Source organism: Ischnura elegans, unplaced genomic scaffold (assembly GCF_921293095.1).
Source record: "Ischnura elegans unplaced genomic scaffold, ioIscEleg1.1, whole genome shotgun sequence".
NCBI lineage: Eukaryota > Metazoa > Arthropoda > Insecta > Odonata > Coenagrionidae > Ischnura > Ischnura elegans.
The window spans coordinates 12,331-33,983 of NW_025791714.1; the positions used below are offsets into that span (position 1 = coordinate 12,331).

The window sequence follows — 21,653 nt, forward strand, 5'->3', positions numbered from 1 at the left end:
TTGCCCGGATTTAATTTCCTTCAGTCAAAATTAACATTCACCAACGATGAGAAATGAGAGAAATGTGCAGGTTTACAATGATGTGTTCATAGATTGAATTTAAAAGTGATTTTACGTGCGAAACGGACGCAAGCTTTGCGTCTTCGGACGAAAAGGCTATGTGCCATTGCTGTCATTAATAGCAATTGTTCGAGACAGTCAAGATCCGAGGACTCGACAGCGTATGCATTGGCATTGTTGACCTCGGTCGTAAACAATAGCCCGGGTGCGCTCTCCCTCGGGGGATCGAACGTTCAAACTTGTGTTTGCACGCGCCCGGCGAGGCAGGCACCGGACTGCGGAGTGGCCTCCCTCGCACCATCTAGCGGCAGCGCGTGTTACTTTTTGAGCACTCACGATGCAATACTTGTCCCGGGATGCGGATGACGAGATTAATTATTACATTGTTGCAAGTTTGTCAGTGACAGCTGACATTACGTCGTTTGTATCTTCCACCTTTTGACGCTACACACGTGTAAGAAAAGGAATGATGAATGATCAATAGCCGATCCGGTTAATGAAGGGAATCGCACGTAGCAGGGTTTTAATTATTACGCTATGAATTAATTTTCGTTTCCAGAAAATCTAAAAGGAGAATACTAATCGTTGAAAGCATTTCACAAATTGACCTTCGTCTTCTTTTTTTAAAGAATTTTTCTCGGCATTTTCTGGCAATGCATAGCTCGTGGTAGCTGAGTTAAAATATTTTTTTAAGTTTAATAGTTGCCAGTTTCCCGCAGTAGTCGGATGTGCTTTAGTGTCTCTCAATTCCGTTATTTCATGTACTCGATATTTGAAAATGTGTTTCTGAAAAATGTCTGTAGCAACGGTGTGCTTGTTACTGTAATGGCGATTTCTTTCAGCTCCCATCGCTTAGTAAATGTCGCCTGTTGTTGTGTCAACTGTTTCATGATCGAAATTATTTTGGGTATGCATTCAATTTTAAAAATGGATTCGCTGGAAATGGAGCATTATGGAATGCAGACAGGAAAAGCAGTTCTCTCAAGGAATAATTTCGAGAAGTATATTGTTCGGCGTTACATTACTTTATTTAAATTTTCCGGGCTTGACTGTTTTAAGCGCGGTTTCTCTATGAATGACATAACGAATGTATCAACCTAGGAACAGAAATATATTATCCAAGAGTGGTGAATAAAAAAGTTATATCGATCGTTCGTGGAACAATATAATTTTCGCTGTAATCACCGACGTTTCCTTCATGAGATGTCATTTACTACACTTACGGAATTTACTCGAGCGATATGATTTTTTTCAGTATGTACGATGTGAGTAACTTACGTGTAGAATACGGAAGGAATGGTATGGGCCTAAGAAATGGCATGGACTGCACAAAGGCAGCGTTCTGCGCGATAAGGAAAAGTTAACTGGGAAAACTGAAGTGGCGTGTTTCAATCGTTTCACTTGAAGGAAGTGGGAGTACTGCCATTTCACGCGAAAGAAAATGCAATGCACATCCTTCAACGCATGCATGTGGTGAATAACTTGTAATTAGTTATCATAAGGATAGGGGAAAAAAATAAAAAGTGATACCAACAGCACCCGGTGTTCCCAGGCGGTCACCCATCCAAGTACTATCCGGGCCCGACGTTGCTTAACTTCGGTGATCGGACGAGAACCGGTGTATTCAACGTGGTATGGCCGTTGGCGAAGATATGTATGGCTTTTGAAGAATGTTATACTCATTCGGTGATTAGATTCGATAGTTCACTATCTGACTTTGTAACAATTTGGAGTGAAATGTCATACAGGAATGAAATTGAGCATCAACGGCGCATAAAAAATTTCCATTTCAAAAGTATCAGTTTCGGAAATGGATCTGTAAGAGTTAGTTTTCATAAATGTTGCGGAAAGGAAGACAGCTGAAGCGCGGACCTCCCGTGACAAAGTAGAGGCTTTCGAAGATGGATTACAATGGGCTGCCAACGTGGAATATGGAGTGAACTGAAAATGATGGAATAACGGACAAACGGTTTGACGTAAGAGAAACAGTCCCACCAGTTTTCTGAGTTACAAAGTGCCTTTTGTTGTCATAACAAGGAAATAACGTTAACGATCGTCTCGTGCGGCTGCAAGTAGACAAAATTTGAACGCACTGGACGGATTGTCATGCAACGAGGAACTGTGGAGACGTTACGGAGGACTTTACATATAGCGATAGTAGAAATTCATGTACGCGATAGAGGGAAAGGAAAAACATCTGCCATGAAGATAAGGAAAGAGAAAATAATGTTGCATAAATTATTAATTTGTGGGAACATTGTATCTGTTATGCTCGTGGAAAAACGATTTTTGAACTTGAACATTTGAGAGAGCCCGGAGACACCGTCACACTTCGCTTTGACAATGCGACGCCAACAATCACCGACTGTTGGAATGAAATAACTGATGAATGATCAACAATCTGTTGCTATGGCAACCAAGGAGTAATCATAACAATTAGGACCTTCTGAGCACTGAAAATGAGATATGGACTACCGTTGTGAATTTTAAAGTGGAACTTCGTTTTTGTCGTTGAAGTAAGCAATGGAAACATCACACTGAATGATGTAGGGCCCTAAAAAGGGCCGTTGGGGCGCTACCAAGTAATTTACTTGGAGCTGGTGTACTTGGTCACAGCCTTGGTGCCCTCAGACACGGCGTGCTTGGCCAGTTCACCGGGGAGCAGGAGCCTGACGGCGGTCTGCACCTCCCTGGAGGTGATGGTGGAGCGCTTGTTGTAATGAGCGAGACGGGAAGCCTCGGCGGCGATCCTCTCGAAGATGTCGTTGACGAAGGAGTTCATGATGTTCATGGCCTTGGAGGAGATACCGGTGTCAGGGTGGACCTGCTTCAAGACCTTGTAGATGTAGATTGCGTAGCTCTCCTTCCTCCTGCGCTTCTTCTTCTTGTCTCCCTTGGAGATGTTCTTCTGGGCCTTGCCGGCCTTCTTGGCAGCCTTTCCGCTAGTCTTGGGTGGCATGTTGGTACCAACGTTGCGTAGCAGCGAGAATGAAAATTTTTGGCTAGATTTTTATTATATGCCGTGAAGTCGGGACTCGCCGACACCGGATTGGTCGAGTAGACGGAGCAGTCGGCCAGCGGCAGGCCATAAAATGTATAAGCCACACAGACACGGTTCTAATCAACATTGCCGGTTTAGAGACTGGAAGCTTAATCCACTCTACGCATCAGATCTCTACGGACTCCGCCACCGCTTACGACCCTGCCCGTCTGGACCTTCGCCACCGACTTGACCCTGCCTTCTTGGACAACGATTTCGCCTCACGGACCACACCACGCCACAGCACCTCGCTTCCATCGGGAGCAGAGACATCGCGTCACAGTCCCGTCGCTAAAGGGGCGCCCGGGGGGCCGCAGCTGACTGGGCTCGTACCTACCTTTCGAACCCGGTCACTGTGGTTATCACCTCCGGGTGGTGCCTTTGCCCAAAGCGACACGCCCAGGTTGTCTCGGCCGCTACCCCAGGCACTAGAGTCTAACTCATTGCACGCCTGGGGGACACGGTCGGGTCCCCTCGCTAGGGTGTTAGGCCCCAAACAAGCCCTCCCTGTCCTCCCCAACGAGCCATCTGGCCGCCATGGAATCCATGGCGGCCCATGCAACCTCCGGCTCCACACCAGCAGCACCTCGGCCAACCGGCTCTACACCCAAGGCACCATTTGGCGGACATTCGACGCTCTACAGCGCCCGGATGGCAGCCCAGGACCTGCCCCATGGACAGGGCAACCAGATGCCACCATCGCACAAACCCTCCGACTCACGAGGCTCCGTAGAAACGGGGGAAACCTCAACGGCCCTCTTAAGGTCCTTATCATCGGCCCTCTTTAGGGCCTCAAACGCGGCAAACGCTTCCCAGGTGGAAGAAATGGACCACGATGAGTCCCTAGCATCATCCGGGTCATCAACGGCCCTCTTAAGGCCCTCGTCAACTCCATCAGGAGCATTTATCATGAAAAAAACCCGCAAAAGGGGGGCAAACTCGCCTCCAACCGTGCTTTCTAAGCACCCGGTGTCAACCTCAAACAGGTTCACGCCAATTCAGCCGCAGGAAGATGATAGGACAGCTCCAATCATCCCAGATACCGCCCCAGAAGCGAACGGAAAACCACAACGGGCACCTGCCCGGCGCCGCCCACCGGCGATTATGATATATAGCATATCTAACTACAGAGAATCCATGGCCCTCATTAAGTCGGTCTGCAAAGGTGAATTCACGGCAGATATCAGAAAGAATTTCACCAGAATCCTAGTGGACACCCCAGAGGACCACGCCGCCGTAATGGCCTTGCTCAAAAAAGAGGAAGCTGAATCAAGCAGCTGGCCGTTGAGGGAAGACAAGCTAACTTCCTTCCTCATCAGGAATCTAGAAGCAGACTTCGACATTGAGTACCTACGGGAACTCTTCGAGGCAGAAGGGGTCCCAGTCACATCCCTCAGAACCATCCGTGCACGAAACGGAGAAAAGAAAGATCTACATCAGCTCACCGTCCGTCCCACTGAAGAGTGGCCGGCGAAGCGCATTGGCAAGCTCAAGAAGGTTGGCTTCGTAAAATTCTATCTTAAGCCATACCAACACGACAGACCACAGATGTGTTTCAACTGTAACAGGTTCGGGCACTCAAGTACTTACTGCACAGCGACTCCACGATGTTGGAAATGCGCCGGAGAACATTATGGCACAAAATGCACCCTCGCCAAAGAGGAGCCAGCAACATGCTGTAACTGCAAGGGAAACCACCCGGCCATGTCACGGAAATGTCCCGTGTTTAAGAAGCACCTCGAGCGCATGCGCAAGCAACGAGGCCCACAACAAACCACCCAGGAACAACCCAAAGCTCCTCAACCCACTGAAATCGCTCCAACGGCCCCGCCACAAAAGACAGCAGCACAATTCCCCAGCCTTGGCCGTCAAAACCCATGGGGAACGGGATTACAAAATCCAACATCTCGCCCTAGAAACGCCCAGCGCCAACGACTGGACGTAAATATTCCGAACCAGGACCCAGCCCAACAGCCATCTGCCTCTGCATCTCCTCCGCCTCCAACGAACTATACTCCTGATCTGGACAACCTGGATCTTGGCTCCATCTTAAAACAACTGCTGGCGATCTCCTTACAGACGCAGCAACAATTACAGCTTCAGACGAGTCTCCTCACGAAGATGCTCGAAAAACTGGCGGCCCCTTCCGTTCCCTGAACGGAGAGCAACGCTGCCCCGCCTCATAGTAGCTCTGTGGAACGCAAATGGAGGTTTGCAATGGAAATCTGCAGAGCTGCTAACATTTCTGAAAACTCACGCAGTAGACGTAGTCCTCGTCACAGAAACAAAACTACATCCATGGAAACACTGGCGCCTTCCAGGATACACCATCATCAGGAACGACAGAGAACCCAAACCACCAGAATATAACGCAGCAGGGGGAACGGCCGTTCTCCTTAAAGATGGCCTTAAAGGCAACGAAATCAGTCTCCAAGACACTGCCCCACTTGAAGTCACGGCTGTAAAACTTGACACGCCGTCCGGCCCCTTCCAAATTGCAGCGGTTTACCACAAACCTGGAAAAACCTTCCCTGCAGAAAGCTACGCAGCATTATTCCCAGACAACATGCCGGCACTGATAGGAGGTGACTTTAACGCAAAACACGGCTCCTGGCATTCTGTTTCTCCAAACCCAAGAGGAGACAAACTCCGAAAATGGCTAAATGTAAAGAAACTTCGGGCGCTTGGACCAAGGCAGCCGACGCACTACCACACAAATGGAACATCAGATGTCCTGGACATATTTCTACTTACGGAAACCAACATGTCCCTCTCCTGTCACACCACAACAGCTCTAGAAAGCGACCATCTCCCGGTCCTCCTCTATATCGGGCTGAGACCTACCCGGATGCCACCACCACTGCACAGAAGCTTCTGTAGAGCGGACTGGCCAGCCTACCGGCAACGCATTATCGACCTGCTACCACCATCAAAACCAGACCTGGGCGAACCCGAGCAAGTAGACGAAGCAGTCTCCCTGATAACAACCGCAATAACTTCTGCCGCAAATACCTGCATTCCTCTCACCAGACATCAAGTCCCTGACTACCTCTCCCTGCCCACCAGCATAACAAAAGTCATCCACAAGAAAAACGCAGCCCGGAGACGTTTCCAAAAGCACCAAAACCCCGATACCAAACGCCTCTACCAAACCCTCAAAAGAAACGTTGCGGCAGAAGTTCGCGAATTCCGCCAGAAAGCCTGGAACAATAAACTTGCGTCCCTGAACCAAGAAGATGGCAGCATCTGGAAAATGGCCCGCTCCCTGCAGAGCAAACATGTCCGGACTCCACCTATAAAAACACCAAACGGCCAGGCCTGCAGCGATGCGGAAAAAGCCGAAGCAGCGGCAGACTATCTGGAGAACGCCTTCAAGCCAAACCCCCAAACACCCGACACAGCGGATCTCCAACTCCTCACGGAGCAGACTCCACATCCGCCAGCAACAGAAGAAAATCCGCCTAACATCTCCACTCAGGAAGTAATTGCGGTAATAAAATCACTGCCTTCAAAGAAGTCGCCAGGACCGGACGCCATTCGACACGAGCACCTAAAGCAACTTCCCATCGGAGCTGCATCTTTCCTAGCAATCATATTCTCCGCCTGCATCAAACTTGGCTACTTCCCAGCAGCATGGAAGAAGGCTAAAATCATATGCCTACCAAAACCAGGAAAGCCGCCTTCGAAAGTCGACAGCTATAGACCAATTTCTCTCCTAGACAATTTGGGAAAACTCCTAGAGAAATTAATGCTGCCACACTTGCTAAAATTCTTAGCAGACAAAAACATCTTGCCATCATTCCAATTTGGGTTCAGGAGGGATCACTCAACGCTCCATGCTCTACTACACGCGACGAGCTTCATTTCCAGCGCCCTAAATTCCAAACAAGTGTGTGCGGCAGCATTTTTAGATGTGTCAAAAGCGTTTGACAAGGTTTGGCACAAAGGACTCATTTGGAAGCTTCAAAACCTCGGCTTCCCTGAATGGCAGCAACAACTCCTTCGCAGCTTTCTGGAATCCCGATCCTTCAGAGTCTCCTGGAGAGGAGAGCCATCATCTGAACGCACAATAGGAGCCGGTGTCCCACAGGGCTCCGTCCTGGCCCCACATCTGTACTCCGTCTACACATCCGACTTCCCCCGAGATCATGGATGGAACACCACCGTCAGCTTATACGCTGACGACACCGCCATCCTAAGCAAATCATATTCCATGACAGGCGCTGCTAAACGTCTCCAGACTGCACTCAAAACGGCTGAAAATTGGTGCAACAAGTGGCGCACTGCACTAAACGCGACAAAAACTCAAACAGTCCTATTTCGCGGAAGAAAACGGCCCGCCAAAGTCCCCGAGCTACGCCTCCTGAAACAAACTATCCCGTGGAAGACACACGCCTCATACCTAGGTGTCGAGCTCGAGGAAAAGCTCAGATACCACCGCCACGTCGCAAACATCCTGCAGAAGATACGCGCAGCACAAATCACACTCAGAACCTTACTGATTTCGGAGGACATCTACCTAAAAGACCGCCTCAGGATATATAGGGCAATATTCATACCCCGCCTACTCTACGCCTCACCCATATGGTCCGGCTCCATAACAAAGAGAGACAAACTCCAACTAGAAATTCGCATCCGCAAAATATTAAGAACCATCCTGAAGATCCCGCCCCGTTTAGGAAACGACTACCTGCACGAGATTGCTGAGGAGCCAACCCTGACTTCAAGGATGAGAGAAGAGGCACTCAAGTTCTACGAGAAAGCAGCCCACAGCACAGTCCCAATTATAAAAAGCTTATCAAACGACGTCCCACAATGGTGGGACACCTACAGGCGGCCAATTTCGGCAACGAACCTGGCCGAACACCAGCCCCCTACGAGAGATTAATTTTCCAAAGAAATTAATCACCAGCGCGGCAAGCCGCGTACAAACCAGCAGCAACGGCTGAGAGCCCGAAGGGCGGAAAGCTGAAACCCGTTCCAAGAGAGAACGGGCACATCCACACTTGCGGTCTAATCAACATTTCGTCGAGAGGTCTACACCGTACCGCCGAAAGCAACTCGATTCAACATGTCTGGACGCGGAAAAGGAGGCAAAGTCAAGGGAAAGTCCAAGTCCCGTTCCAGCAGGGCCGGACTTCAGTTCCCCGTGGGACGTATCCACCGTCTGCTCCGCAAGGGCAACTACGCCGAGCGCGTTGGTGCCGGTGCCCCCGTGTACCTCGCCGCCGTCATGGAGTACCTGGCCGCCGAAGTCCTGGAATTGGCAGGCAACGCTGCCCGTGACAACAAGAAGACGAGGATCATTCCCCGTCATCTTCAGCTGGCCATCCGCAACGACGAGGAGTTGAACAAGCTCCTGTCTGGCGTCACCATCGCCCAGGGTGGTGTCTTGCCCAACATCCAGGCCGTGCTTCTGCCCAAGAAGACCGAGAAGAAGGCTTAAGCGTTATCTTCTTACGAAGAGAATAAAAAAATGGTCCTTTTTAGGACCGCAAACCATCTAGGTCTGTCAGTCTTACGACTATGTCAAAGAATTTGGTACTCTTCCCAGAATGTGCACATAAAAAGTCTAGAAATTACTTTCTGTTTCTCTGGTGGAGAGGTCGTGGATCGAGTTGTCAAGTGGTTATAAAATTTGAAAATTATAACATAATAGAACGATAGCAAGTGTGACGAAAGCATACCAACAGAGTTAGAGAAACTGTGATGATGAATGAATAGTAATTAAGGGATTAGTATTATGATGGGGGAAAAACATGTTGCAATACCATAGCTTCGCCTTGTAAAAGGAACATTTGAATGGATATCCAAAAAGTCCGAATGCTATGTAGCAGTTTGAAAATATGTTGGCAGCAGTGCGTTTCTAAGCAACAGATAGGCGATGTATAACAATGTGTCATAGTCACCGCATTCGGTCGAAGAATTGTTTGAAAATCGACGAAGGCGTTTGGTCGTTGCTAAGTAACACTATCAATGGACGACATTGTTAACGGCTTGTGCCGCTGTAAAATGTAACAATAACTACCGGAAATAGAACACTTAGTGACCATTATTGTTGAAGTCGGTAATATGGGTTGGATTAAGAAATAGAAACAAATTGATCGTCCCTCAGCAGTTTACTCAATCAACTTTCAATATGAATGAAAGTATTTGGTTTACTAGCATAATAGTAACTTGTCATGTGACAATTCCATCAATTTTTTTTTTTTTCTTTACTCAACCAGTACCTTAGTTCTCATGTATTATCGATGACATCACATTTCTGTGATTGCGACGAGTGTAAGCAATGGCAAATAATATCCTGCATGTTCTATGGTCCTGAAAAGGACCTTTGTTATTCGATGATGCTGCAGCTGCCAGATGTAATGGGCTGCTGCCGCGATGGAAATCTAACCACCGAATCCGTACAGGGTGCGTCCCTGGCGCTTGAGGGCGTACACGACGTCCATGGCGGTCACGGTCTTCCTCTTGGCGTGTTCGGTGTAGGTGACGGCGTCACGGATCACGTTCTCAAGGAACACCTTGAGGACACCGCGGGTCTCCTCGTAGATGAGTCCGGAGATACGCTTGACACCTCCGCGGCGGGCCAGACGGCGAATGGCCGGCTTGGTGATGCCCTGGATGTTGTCGCGAAGAACCTTGCGATGACGCTTGGCGCCTCCTTTCCCCAAGCCTTTTCCTCCCTTGCCTCGTCCGGTCATGTTGCTGCTGTCTCGGTGAGAGAATCGTGCTTGCTTCGATCGATCGATCCTCTCAATTTTGATGGGGCTTTTATACCCAATATCCATCCAGCCTCCGGTGAGTATATATACCACCTCTTCGGCGGCGGTGATTTTTTCGCAAGTGCGAAAATCAGGGAAAATTGACGATTTAAGTGTATAGGGACCAGTGTTACCTTTCCAGTGTTAGTGAAGGAGAATTAGAAAGACAGGCTTCTAGTGAGCATGTGCAAAAGCACTCTAAAGTTAACAAGACTACATACTAACGGCGACTGAAGCCGTGAAACGGCCCTGAGTGGCCCCAAAATGACATTTCAAATATTTTTATGACACTTCTTTTTTGATTTTTACACAATTTTATCATTTTTTTGTTGCATACAATGCATTTTGTTCATTTTATTATTTTTTTTTTGTACATTTTATCAAGTTTTTATTATTTTTTTTGCTTGATTTTGAACAATTTTATATATTTTTTTTTTGTTTTAAGTATATTTTCTTATTTTTTCAACAACAATACAATACTACTAATTATTTTGAAAGAAAAGACATAGGAAAGAATTCGGTATTAGCGAAATAATATTTCTTTTGGAAGTCTGTAGCTTTTGAAGCGTTTAAAATGTACTGGGTAATCCCATAGAGTTTTTGTGAGCGGGTTGCGTGAAAGGGAGTTCTGAAGTCGCACAGCTTGTGACTTGATGAACTCGTGTATCTTGGGTACCTTGTGAGCGCGTCTTATTTCGGTAATTGGTATGAGTCTACGTTGGTTTGTGATGTAGCGCAGAGTACGATTTTGGAATGTTTCTAAGCGTTTGATATTCGTAAGGGAAGTGCTGCCGAACACTTCGCACCCGTAAAGCAGCCGAGGTCGAATGTAGGATTTGTACAGCGTCACCTTGTCCTTTCTAGCGATCGCAGATCGCGAATTTAGAAAGCAACTAAGAGCTATCCTAGTTGCTGTTGCTGATTTCAAGGCTTGCTTTACGTGCGCGGACCAGAGTAATTTGGAGTCGAAATGTAACCCTAAGAATTTGTGTTTTGAAACCATTGGTACTTTGCAGGAATTAAAGGTAAGGGAATTGGAAATAGGTTTTTTTCGTCGTTGAAAGACGACAAGACTGCTTTTGGCAGCGTTGATTGTCATCTTCGACGAAACAGTCCACTTTTCAAGAAGAGAAAGATGGGTTTGAAGTTTACGCAAAGCGTAAATGCCGCTCCAGGATTGAGCCGCTATTGCGGTATCATCGGCAAACATGAAAGTTTGAGTTTGTGGAGAAGAAGGAAGGTCATTGACATAGAGGTTGAAGATTGTTGGTGACAAAATGGCGCCCTGGGGAACGCCACAGTTTGTTTCTCTCGCTTGCGACAATTCACCGCTTTCAGCTACCTGGAATATTCTCTCGTGCAGGAAACTCTGTAAGAGTTTCAAGAGATCGGGCGGAATGTTTGCCCTGCAAAGCTTAAGAATTAGGCCCTTGTGCCACACTTGATCGAAGGCCTTGGCGACATCGAGGTAAACCACTGCCGTATACATACGGCGTTGATAACCTTGGGCAACAAATTCAGCTAGTCTTAGGACTTGGTGCAAAGTTGAGATTCCTTTACGGAATCCCATTTGCTCCGGGCGGAGAACGTCATTTGTCCGTAAGTAGAGGTCGAGACGGGTTTTGATGATTTTTTCGAACATTTTTGAGATGTTCGAAAGTAAGGAAATTGGGCGGCGGTTTAGAGGAATGGAAGGGTCTTTGCCGGGTTTAGGAATGAGGACTAAGCGCGCTGCTTTCCATGCAGATGGAAAATAACTGGCGGCCATGCAGTTATTAAACAGCGCTAGGAGATGGAGAATGACAGGTCTTGGTGCATTCATCAGCTGTCTGTTCGACACCTCGTCGAGTCCAGACGCTTTTCTTGGATTGAGATACTTGATGAGTAATCTCAATTCAGTCTCAGTCGCAGGAATGAATGGAGGAGTAGGAGTATTTGCAAGTGCTGAATACTCTATTTCTGCTTCTTGGTCGTCGTCAGTCACCGACCAATCAGCTTTTAGTGTCATTGTGGCCTGAAAGGCGTCAGCTAAGATCTCTGCTTTGTCCTTAGCGTCATGGATGAACATGTCATTTTGTCGCAAAGGAACCTGAAACGGCCCTTTTTTAGTCAGGGAACGCGCCAACTTCCAAATGGAGTTGTCGTCAACAGAAAGAGAATTAATTTTGTTCATCCATAATTCCCTACGATGTCGTGCAATTTCTTGCTTCACTCGAGCGGCAAGAAAATTGTAAAGTTTTCTGTCAGTAACGTCATGTCTCCGAATCCATCGTCTACGCATTCGGTTTCGTTCCTTCATGAGTTCAAGGATATGGTCAGGAAGGATATTTGGATCGGCCGGTGGCCGGAAGTATGGAAGGGAAGCAAGGGCATGGGCGTCAAGGAGTTTAGATGTTATTAACTCGACATGCGCGTCAATTGCATCAGGGGTGGCTAAGGTTGGGATTGGAATTTGGGAAAAGGAATCGTTAGAATGATTGACAAAAAATTGCCAATTGGTTTTCACTGAAGGTGACGGAGTGAACTCTTCAGGCGAACACCAAACATGCATTTGGATCGGGAAGTGGTCGCTGGAAAGATCGTCAATTACTTTGGGAGTAGAAATTCGGTGGATATTTTTTGTCACGCAGAGATCGAGAATATCCATGTTGCCAAAGGAATCAACGTGTGTCGCCGTGAGCGGCACTTCGACATTACACGCGCCATCAGAGACGAAACTGTTAAGAATCGTCCCACGCGCGTTAGTGCGTTGACAGCCCCAATCTACATGCTTTGCATTCCAGTCGCCTGCAGCGATGATTTTTTCGTCGGCGGATAACAAGAAACAAACTTCGTCACGCTGGAGAGGTTTGGCCGCGGGTTGGTAAACAGAATACATATAAAAATCGCCCGTTGGAGTAGGAATAGAAATACCTCGGGTTTCGTAGGGGTCTGTCCTGTACACAACAGGTGCACAGAGTCTTAGACTACATCTGTGATGGCTTTAATAAAAACGAAACGACAGTTGGCGTCTTTATTGACGTGTCTAAAGCTTTTGATAGTGTTTGGCACGAAGGTCTTTTACATAAAATGATTGAGTGGGGTTTCCCCCTGTGGATTTTAAATATGACACGCTCATACTTGAGCCAGAGAACCTTCATGACCAGGTGGAAAGATGTGTCTAGCTCGAGCAAGGAAATGTCTGCAGGGGTGCCGCAAGGCTCTGTGCTTGGCCCCCTGCTCTTTAACATCTATACCGCAGACTTCCCGATTGACAGAGAGGACTGGCACTCTAAAACTGCCCTGTATGCGGATGATGCTGCCATTATAGCAAGGAGCAGATGCCCTAACAAGGCAACAGAATACTGCCAAGAGGCCTTGGACGAGGTTGTTAAATGGAACAGCAAATGGAGGATGAAAATTAATGCGGAAAAGACCAAGGCAATGATGTTTAGGAAACAAGCCACTGTCGAAGATCATAGACGGGAAAGGTTAAGAATAAAACAGCAGCCCTTACCCTGGGAGGAACATATAACATATTTAGGCGTGGAGTTCGATAGAAAACTCAATATGAGCAATCAAATAAATAAAATGAAAGCTAAATACATAGGAGCGAGGGTGTCTTTAAACCCCATTTTGAAAAGCAATGCTACCCCAGTAGCCGCAAAAACTATAATTTATAAGTCTTATATCCAATCAAAGTTATTATATGCAGCACCGGCTTGGTGGGGACTATTAACCAAAGAAAAAATCGATAAAATCGAAAAGCTGGAAAGAAGACATCTACGCTCAATTTTCAAAATAAGGACGCGTATGGGCAATCAAGCAGTTTATAAACTAAGCAACATAACCGCAGTCAAAGACGTTGTGCGGAAAACCGCAGCGAGATATTTTGAAGAACTGACGCTTAATAAAAACAATGCCATTCAAGAAATCCTAACATTCAAAGACACCTTCAAAGATAAACATAAAAGACCAGAAGAAATTCTAAATATGACCTAACCAAAACAAAGAAAAGGATAAAACTAACACAAGGGTGTTAAATGTTAAGATAAGGAGCAAAAGAAGTAATATAAACTTCAATATCCGATAAACGCAAACCACACGGCGAATAGAAATACCAATGGTTTCTAATGTGCTAAAGGCATGCGAAGGCAGTGCTTTATGTTTGATGGTGGATTTTACTGCGATCAACACTCCACCGCTACGGTTCGAGCGATCACGCCGATAGAGTTTGAAATTGGGAATATGAATATGTTGTGAGGGAATTAGATGCGTCTCCTGAAGGGCGATCACATCAAAAGTGCCAGAATTTATGAAATTTAGAAACTCCTGTTGGCGGCGTCGGATACCGTTGCAATTCCAACAGAATAAGTTAATACCGCCGAGTCGATTAATTGTCATTCTCGAGCAGTGCGCACATCTGCCTGAGAAGAAACAATTTCTTCTCATTGGTCGTCTTTAGAAGACTCAATTGATCACTGATGGTCAAGAAGAAGGTGAAAAGGTTGTCGGAGGAAGTATTTGCGGGTTGTTGGGTCGGGCAAGATTGAGTGTCGGCGGATGCCGGCTGGGGTACAGTGGGAGTAGGTCTTGGGCGAGGCTGGGTTAGAGAGGGGTAGCCATCTTGGTCCTTTTCGGGACTTCGTGACCAAGGGTTGAAGGTAGGAATGGGAGCGGGTTGAAAAGCGATCCCTCGGGCTGATCCTTGGGAATTCTTTTTTTCGCGAGCCAATTTCTGCGCCTGCGCAAACTTAAAAGCTTTGCAGCCGCGGTAACTGGCTGTGTGGTCACCACAGCAATTTACACACTTAGCGGGAGTGCGGCTGTCTTTTATACATACGGCCGTCTCATGCGGTCCGGCGCACTTGACACAACGTGGCCGAATGTTGCAATAGTTTTTGCTATGCCCGAAACCCTGACACTTGTGGCACTGGAGCACGCCTTTAGACTTTTGGAAAGGAGACACTTTTACTCGCATACCAAGCAAATAAAACGGTACTTCAAGATTAATGTTTTGTGACTCTCGCGTAAAAATAACGTGATAAACTGGCGTGAGGCGCCGGGGAACAGAGTTAATACCATTACTCTTGTCATTCCGAGTGGGCCGCGTTGTTGACAGCTGCACCACAGACTTCGGTTTGAAGCCCTTTTTCTCTAAGGCCTCCTTAACAGCCTCAGCTGGGGTGTTACTCAGGATGTCCCTGAAGCAATACTCGGTCAGTCGGTCATCGGCTGCCTGGTATGAGGTGAATTCCAGTCCCCTCTCCTGCAGAATCTTCCTGGCCTTGTTGTAGTCAGGTGGCGACGCGGTGTTGATGGCCACGGTGTTAGGGCCTCTCAAGCGGCATTTTGGCGGCACGACAAGTGCAGCCGATAGCGCCTCGTATAACGGAACCCACTCGGAAACACCGTATACATTAATTAGAGGCATTTTGGGTGTCTTAGGTAATTCAGTTGATACATTATTATCGGAATTGTCAGCAATTGGCTGGAATTGATTTGCTATATTCACCTGGGCCGTTGGCGTTAGGCGCCCTCCTAACCTAGCGGCCTTTTTTCTATGAACGGGGGTGAAGCCCTCGTTCTCTTGGTCATGCGGTGTTTGTGAATTGTTAAGCGGCATTGTTGGTGCGAGAGGGAGGACAGTACTTACCGCCGAAGAGGTGGTTTTGGCCCTTCTTGGGTCCTTTAGGGCCTGGCGGGCGAATTTGGCGGCTGCCGCTGCGGTTGGCGATGGCAGCGACATCAGGGCTGGGATGGCGGATGAGCTGGCGGACGGCTGGACGTCAGGGGTGGCAGGGATGGGCTCAGGGGCAGCATCAGGGGCAGCAACGGCGCCTCCGGGAACGGCCGAAAAGGATGAAGTGGTGGCCAGTTGGCATGGGAGAGGTTCAGGAGACTCCTGGTTGACGGCAGGTGCCGAAGGTGCAGCTGAAATAGCCATAAGGCTTTGCTGCTTGGCTAACGCCATTATTCGGGTGACCTCAGGGGTCACGGCAGTGAGACTGGCCATTCTTTGCGACGCCTATGGCGCGCTGGCCGGGTGGTGGCCCGTACCCAGCGTATATAATAAATTTTGGCGAGCAAAATTTTTCTCCGAGAGCACGCTCCGAAATGGTACGATTCCGTACCCTGGTCGGCAGCACGAATCAACACGCTCCGAAATGGTACGATATTACTGGTATGGTATAAAATACAACGGATCAAGCGTTATGGTCCTTAAACCGGCTGAATCGTAGAATCGTAGAATCGTGCTTGCTTGACTTTCGGCTTTCCATTTTATAACGTCTTTCGACGGTCTCGCACTCTCAGCCAATCACATTTCGGCACATGTAAGAGTCTACACACTCATGCCAATATATTGGGTCGAGAAATCGGCCGCTTCAGTTACTTTCCCGACAGGAAAATGGCACGTACCAAGCAGACAGCCCGTAAGTCGACCGGAGGCAAAGCCCCCAGGAAGCAGCTGGCCACCAAGGCCGCTCGCAAGAGCGCGCCGGCCACCGGTGGAGTGAAGAAGCCCCACAGGTATCGCCCAGGTACCGTGGCCCTCCGAGAGATCAGGAGATACCAGAAGAGCACTGAGCTTCTGATCCGCAAGCTGCCCTTCCAGCGCCTGGTCCGTGAGATCGCCCAGGACTTCAAGACCGACCTCCGCTTCCAGAGCTCCGCCGTCATGGCTTTGCAGGAGGCGTCCGAGGCCTACCTCGTGGGTCTTTTCGAGGACACCAACCTGTGCGCCATCCACGCCAAGCGCGTCACCATCATGCCAAAGGACATCCAGCTGGCACGCCGTATCCGCGGAGAGCGCGCTTAGATCGTCGTCGCTGTCGACTTCTTGTCGGCACAAAAACAAAAGTCCTTTTCAGGACTAGACGTCATACAGACGATTGTTTCCCATTGCTTTCATCGACGAGAATGAAATAATATTTCATAAAGAAAAGCTGAAAGAGAATGAAAAAATAATAAAGTTGTAATTAATGATAATTATAATTAACTAATGAAAAATAGTATAGAAAAATACTGGAAGGTATGAATATAACTTATGAAAAGATGTTTTTTTTGCAGATGGAGTGCTTGGCATCCTGGCAGTTTCCTGACGGAAAATGTTATCTTTACAGAATGGCAATTTAAATTTCATAAGTAACGGAAATTTCGAAGTTCTTTCAGAATAACAAAGTCAGGAGTACACTCAATCGTTTATCGACTTACGACAATGTAGGCATCTCTCGAACTCAAAAAATGTCGTCAGGAGATGTTGCCATGCGCGACGATTGTTTTCCGCCAGCAGTTTTGTCACGGAAAATACTAATGCAACAATGACATTCGCCAAGATTTCATTGTTTTCAACAATCGACCGTCTTGGTTGCAAATATGTGAAACGCAAATACTTCATTCTTTTGAGCAATCAGGCTTTCTGCTGCAGCAGACGTCTCTTTCGAAACTTAGGTTCATAGGTAAATTTTTACTGCCAAAAAATTATCTGACAACCTTCAATGGAAGGTGCATTAATTTGACGTAAAATTAGCGGTTTTGTAGAAGGAATATTGTCCATCTACTCATTTCCTTCAATGGGTAAGGTTTGAAACTTTATTGGGTAAGGTGAAGGAGTTTGGAATTTTGTTTTAAGCATGGAAAATAGTCATCTGTATGACTTGATGGCCCTTAAGAGGGCCTAAATTGAACTTCGCGTACATCGAAGTTCGGTGAACCTGCGAGGTTCGGTCGCTCACTTCTTCTTGGGGGCGGCGGCGGCCTTCTTTGCTGCCGCGGGCTTGGGCTTGGTGGGCGTCTTCTTGGGCTTGGGCGCCTTGGGCTTGGTGGGCGCCTTCTTTGCCTTCGATGGGGACTTTGCTGCCTTCGCCGCTGGCTTGGCTGCTGCGGGCTTCTTCTTGGGCTTGTCTGCTTTCTTTGCCTTCTTCGCAGGAGGCGCGGACTTGGAGCGCTCCTTGGGCGCGGACCGCTTGGTGGCAGCCTTCTCCTTCTTCGCGGGCTTCGGCTTCTTGGCCGCGGCGGTCTTCTTGGCTGCGGTCTTCTTCGCCTTGGCTGCAGCGGGTGCAGCCTTGTCCTTCAGCGTGGTGGAGCTCAGCTTGAAGGACCCCGACGCTCCCTTGCCCTTGGTCTGTACGAGTGTGCCGGAGGTGACGGCGGACTTGAGGTACTTCTTGATGAAGGGGGAGAGCTTCTCGGCGTCGACCTTGTAGGAGGCGGCGATGTACTTCTTGATGGCCTGGAGGGAGGAGCCGCCGCGTTCCTTGAGGCTCTTGACGGCGTTGTTGACCATCTCGGAGGTCGGTGGATGGGAGGGCTTTGCGCGGGCCTTCTTGGAGGCGGCGCCCTTGCTGGCCTTCTTGGATGCTGCGGAGGCGGCGGGCAGGGGCTTGACGGCTGCGGTGCCGGACGGCTGGGCCGCCGGGGGCGCTGCTGCGGCTGCTGCGGTAGCGTCTGCCATGGTCTCGGACGAGAGGTATGAAGCGATGAAATTTTCGCGTTTCCCACCTTCGAGATATCGTACCATTTCGGAGCGCGTTCGCCGCTGTCGAACTTGTCGTCGGCGTTCTCCTTCGAATCTTTGTACTCGACTTCGTCTCGCACTTTATCGTTTCGGACGGCGCCGGCGGCTCCGACGTCGGCGTCCGATCTCGACGCGCGAGGCGACAGTCCCGGCCGCGCGCGGGCGGCCCGCCGTCGGCGACCGGAACGTCGCGGGCGCCGCGGCGCCCGAGCGAAATACGGCATGTCACCGGCGCGCCTTCCGACCCGATAATTAAAGTGTCGCCGTGGCGTCGCGGGTTCGCGTGGTCGATCGGCGACCTGCCTCGCCGTTTCTCTGAACCTTCCTGCGTGTGCCGGCACGCCGGCGCCGGTCTGGACGGCGCCCCGCGGACGGAGAACGATGGTCGGAAGATGTGCCTGTCGGACGGATCGGCGTCGTGTCGCGACGACTCGATCCGCGGTTGTGCATTCGTCTGTTGCACTTTTCGATCCGAGTTTGCGGCGATTTCGATCGACGATCGAGACGCCACTTCGGCGTCGCCGAAACGCGACTGTTTCCCTCGATCTCGCCTTTTCGCGACGCCGAAATCACTCTTTCCGCGTGCGACTGCGATCGTTCGCGCTGCCGCGAACCCGCGATCCCCGGGAGAAGCGGACGAATGTCCATAATTTTTGTTCTCGTGCCGTTATTCCACAAACGGCGGCACTCGATTATCGTTTCCCCTTTCCGGCGGGGGCTGAATGTCGCGAGAGTATTCCGATTGCGCCGCGAGTCGTGATATTCGAAGGAAATGGAATGACTCCGTTTGACGCTCCTACGGTTTTCGGTTCGCCCCGTTCGTTTCACTCCGTGCGCTTTCTGTGCCTATTCTGGGGGGGAATGTGGTGAATTTGATTCCTGGGCAGGGATTGCGAAAGGTTGGTGAAAAAAAAATTACGCCTCGACGGGAGGGATTGTCGAGTGAGGCTGGCTTTTCCATACTCGAGTCGCAGGATATTTCTGGTCTAGCGTGCGATTCTGGAAATTGATGACTGCGATTTTCTGTGTGTGAGAAGGCTGATTTTGAATGACTTTTGTGAAAATGAATTACCGTTCCCTACAACATTGTGACGACGTAGCGCGTTACACGTATTACTTAAATTACCACACGCCACTTCGGGATTGGAAATGATGTGTCTTTCCCGCAGGAACGTGTATTCGTGAATGCGGACGTGCAAGGGAAAAGATGTACTCTTCACATCGCCGATCGATAACTTTCCCTTTGTTAGTTTTTCGTACATTGTTCTGTGGATTAATTCCACTCTCTACGGTAACGTCCAAGTTTTAAACCTAACTTTGCTATTTCCTGAAACGTGGTATTTGTTGTTTCGGCATTCTTACAATTACCTCTTTTGGCAAATCAATTTTCCTTTGACTTACTTCGTTTGTCAATATTTCCGATGCATTTCACTGTCTGATTGCGGAATTACGAAGGAAAAGAGCGAGTACGACTTCGGAGTTATTCCTTTCGAACTTCACATATCCCTATTGCAATGCATGAAGTGACAATCTGCATGTTATGACGAAATGTCACACGCCTACGACGAATACATCGTGCGCTGTCGCAGTAGCCACGTATGTGGCATTAACGTAGCTATTATTCTGTCGAACTTTGTCTCCAAATAATTAATTGTCATTTTTCTGCACGTTTTAAAACGTGCCTCATGAAAATCCGACCGGAAGTGTGGTTTCCACGCTCACTTGTTGAGTTTAAACGGACACTTTGCAATGTGACGGGCACAGAGCATGGAACATTGTTGAAATTTTCAATTCCGTCGCACTGAAGGTCCACGATAATGTTTGTTTCAATTTATGTTAACGTTCTAAAACGTCTCCCGTCCAAATCCCTCTGTAATTATTGCTTTTTATGAATAATTTGGAGTATGGCATTGGAAATTTGTTTTTGTCAGCAACGGATTACAATATATTTCTTAAACCATGGAATCAGTCGCACTGACACTAGTCACGAATAATTGCCTTAATTTCCTTGTCGTTTTAAAACCGGTCCCATCAAAATTCACTGGTTTTTACTGTTCATATGACATAACGTTGATATTGAAAAATCAGCATTTGCTGTCAGACACATAATATGGGATATTTTTCAAAGTATTCATTCTGTGGCTACGGAACTCCGCTATAATGTTCTTTTTGAATACACCTAAGTTTTGAAACGTCTCCCGTCCAAATCCCACGGTAATTATGGTTTTTAGAAATAATTTTGAGTATGAAAATGGAAATTTGATTAACTCATTAGCAACTGTAACACATTTTTAAAACTATTTACTCCGTTGCACTGACACTTGTCACGAATATTTGTCTTAATTTTCTTGTCGTTTTAAAACCGGTCCCATCAAAATCCACTGGTTTTTACTGTTCATATGACATAATGCTGATATTGAAAATTCAGTCTTCGCTTACTTTCAACCCAAAAAATGGCGTATTTTGAAAGTATTCATTCAGAGACTATGATACTCCTCAATAATGTCTGTTTTCACTTTAAGAACGTTTTAAAATGTCTCCCATCAAAATCCCTCGGTAATTATGGTTTTTATAAATAATATTGAGTTTGACCCTAGGAATTTCATGTCGACAGCCAGGGAGTGTAACATATTAATTAAACCATTAATTCAATCGCACTGACACTCGTCACCGACAATTGCCTTATCTCTCCTATTGTTTTAAAACTTGTCCCACCAAAATCCGCTGGTTTTCACTGTTTATAGGACATAATGTTGTTATTCAATATTTAGCCTCTGCAATATTTCAGTCACTTCAACCGTAATATTTTTTAAACTAATTACTCTAACGCTACGAAACTCGACACTAACGTATGTTTTACTATTGTTAACGTTTTAAAACGCATCCCGTCAAAATCCCTCGGTAATTATGGTTTTTATGAATAATTTTGAGTATGACACATTTAATGTCATTATGTCATACACACATTGTAACATATTAATTCAACCATTAATTCAATCGCACTGACACTCGTCACCGACAATTGCCTTATTTCTCCTATTGTTTTAAAACTTGTCCCACCAAAATCCGCTGGTTTTCACTGTCTATAGGACATAATGTTGTTTTTCAATATTTAGCCTCTGCAATATTTCAGTCACTTCAACCGGAATATTTTTTAAACTAATTACTCTAACGCTACGAAACTCGACACTAACGTATGTTTTACTATTGTTAACGTTTTAAAACGCATCCCGTCAAAATCCCTCGGTAATTATGGTTTTTATGAATAATTTTGAGTATGACACATTTAATG

General features: G+C 47.5%; 6 protein-coding genes and 1 non-coding gene across 7 annotated transcripts; 2 read left to right on the plus strand and 5 right to left on the minus strand.

The window, feature by feature from the left end:
- Positions 1–1,587: 1,587 nt before the first annotated feature.
- Positions 1,588–1,706, minus strand: LOC124173571. Its single transcript, XR_006868613.1, has one exon. It is a non-coding gene; the product is annotated as a 5S ribosomal RNA (ribosomal RNA).
- Positions 1,707–2,607: 901 nt separating this feature from the next.
- On the minus strand, positions 2,608–3,156 carry LOC124173566 (histone H2B). Its single transcript, XM_046552995.1, has one exon. The coding sequence runs from the start codon at positions 3,017–3,019 to the stop codon at positions 2,648–2,650; it is 372 nt and encodes a 123-aa protein (XP_046408951.1). The 5' UTR covers positions 3,020–3,156; the 3' UTR covers positions 2,608–2,647.
- Positions 3,157–8,122: 4,966 nt separating this feature from the next.
- On the plus strand, positions 8,123–8,546 carry LOC124173568 (histone H2A). The gene has a single exon (XM_046552998.1). The coding sequence runs from the start codon at positions 8,172–8,174 to the stop codon at positions 8,544–8,546; it is 375 nt and encodes a 124-aa protein (XP_046408954.1). The 5' UTR covers positions 8,123–8,171.
- Positions 8,547–9,414: 868 nt separating this feature from the next.
- On the minus strand, positions 9,415–9,972 carry LOC124173567 (histone H4-like). The gene has a single exon (XM_046552996.1). The coding sequence runs from the start codon at positions 9,889–9,891 to the stop codon at positions 9,493–9,495; it is 399 nt and encodes a 132-aa protein (XP_046408952.1). The 5' UTR covers positions 9,892–9,972; the 3' UTR covers positions 9,415–9,492.
- A 5,417-nt stretch (positions 9,973–15,389) lies between these two features.
- Positions 15,390–15,859, minus strand: LOC124173565. Its single transcript, XM_046552994.1, has 2 exons — positions 15,500–15,859; positions 15,390–15,404 (listed from the first exon to the last, which is right to left on the minus strand). The coding sequence occupies exons 1-2, from the start codon at positions 15,857–15,859 to the stop codon at positions 15,390–15,392; spliced, it is 375 nt and encodes a 124-aa protein (XP_046408950.1).
- A 305-nt stretch (positions 15,860–16,164) lies between these two features.
- Positions 16,165–16,722, plus strand: LOC124173569 (histone H3). Its single transcript, XM_046552999.1, has one exon. It carries the CDS (start codon positions 16,253–16,255, stop codon positions 16,661–16,663), a length of 411 nt encoding a protein of 136 aa, XP_046408955.1. The 5' UTR covers positions 16,165–16,252; the 3' UTR covers positions 16,664–16,722.
- A 782-nt stretch (positions 16,723–17,504) lies between these two features.
- On the minus strand, positions 17,505–19,099 carry LOC124173570 (late histone H1-like). Its single transcript, XM_046553000.1, has one exon. The coding sequence runs from the start codon at positions 18,362–18,364 to the stop codon at positions 17,576–17,578; it is 789 nt and encodes a 262-aa protein (XP_046408956.1). The 5' UTR covers positions 18,365–19,099; the 3' UTR covers positions 17,505–17,575.
- Positions 19,100–21,653: the final 2,554 nt, after the last annotated feature.

Bases quoted from the DNA above. Each gene is read 5' to 3' on its own strand.
- LOC124173570 (XM_046553000.1), bottom strand. From the start codon at position 18,364: ATGGTACGATATCTCGAAGGTGGGAAACGCGAAAATTTCATCGCTTCA.
- LOC124173565 (XM_046552994.1), bottom strand. From the start codon at position 15,859: ATGGCCAGTCTCACTGCCGTGACCCCTGAGGTCACCCGAATAATGGCG.
- LOC124173568 (XM_046552998.1), top strand. From the start codon at position 8,172: ATGTCTGGACGCGGAAAAGGAGGCAAAGTCAAGGGAAAGTCCAAGTCC.
- LOC124173566 (XM_046552995.1), bottom strand. From the start codon at position 3,019: ATGCCACCCAAGACTAGCGGAAAGGCTGCCAAGAAGGCCGGCAAGGCC.
- LOC124173567 (XM_046552996.1), bottom strand. From the start codon at position 9,891: ATGGATATTGGGTATAAAAGCCCCATCAAAATTGAGAGGATCGATCGA.
- LOC124173569 (XM_046552999.1), top strand. From the start codon at position 16,253: ATGGCACGTACCAAGCAGACAGCCCGTAAGTCGACCGGAGGCAAAGCC.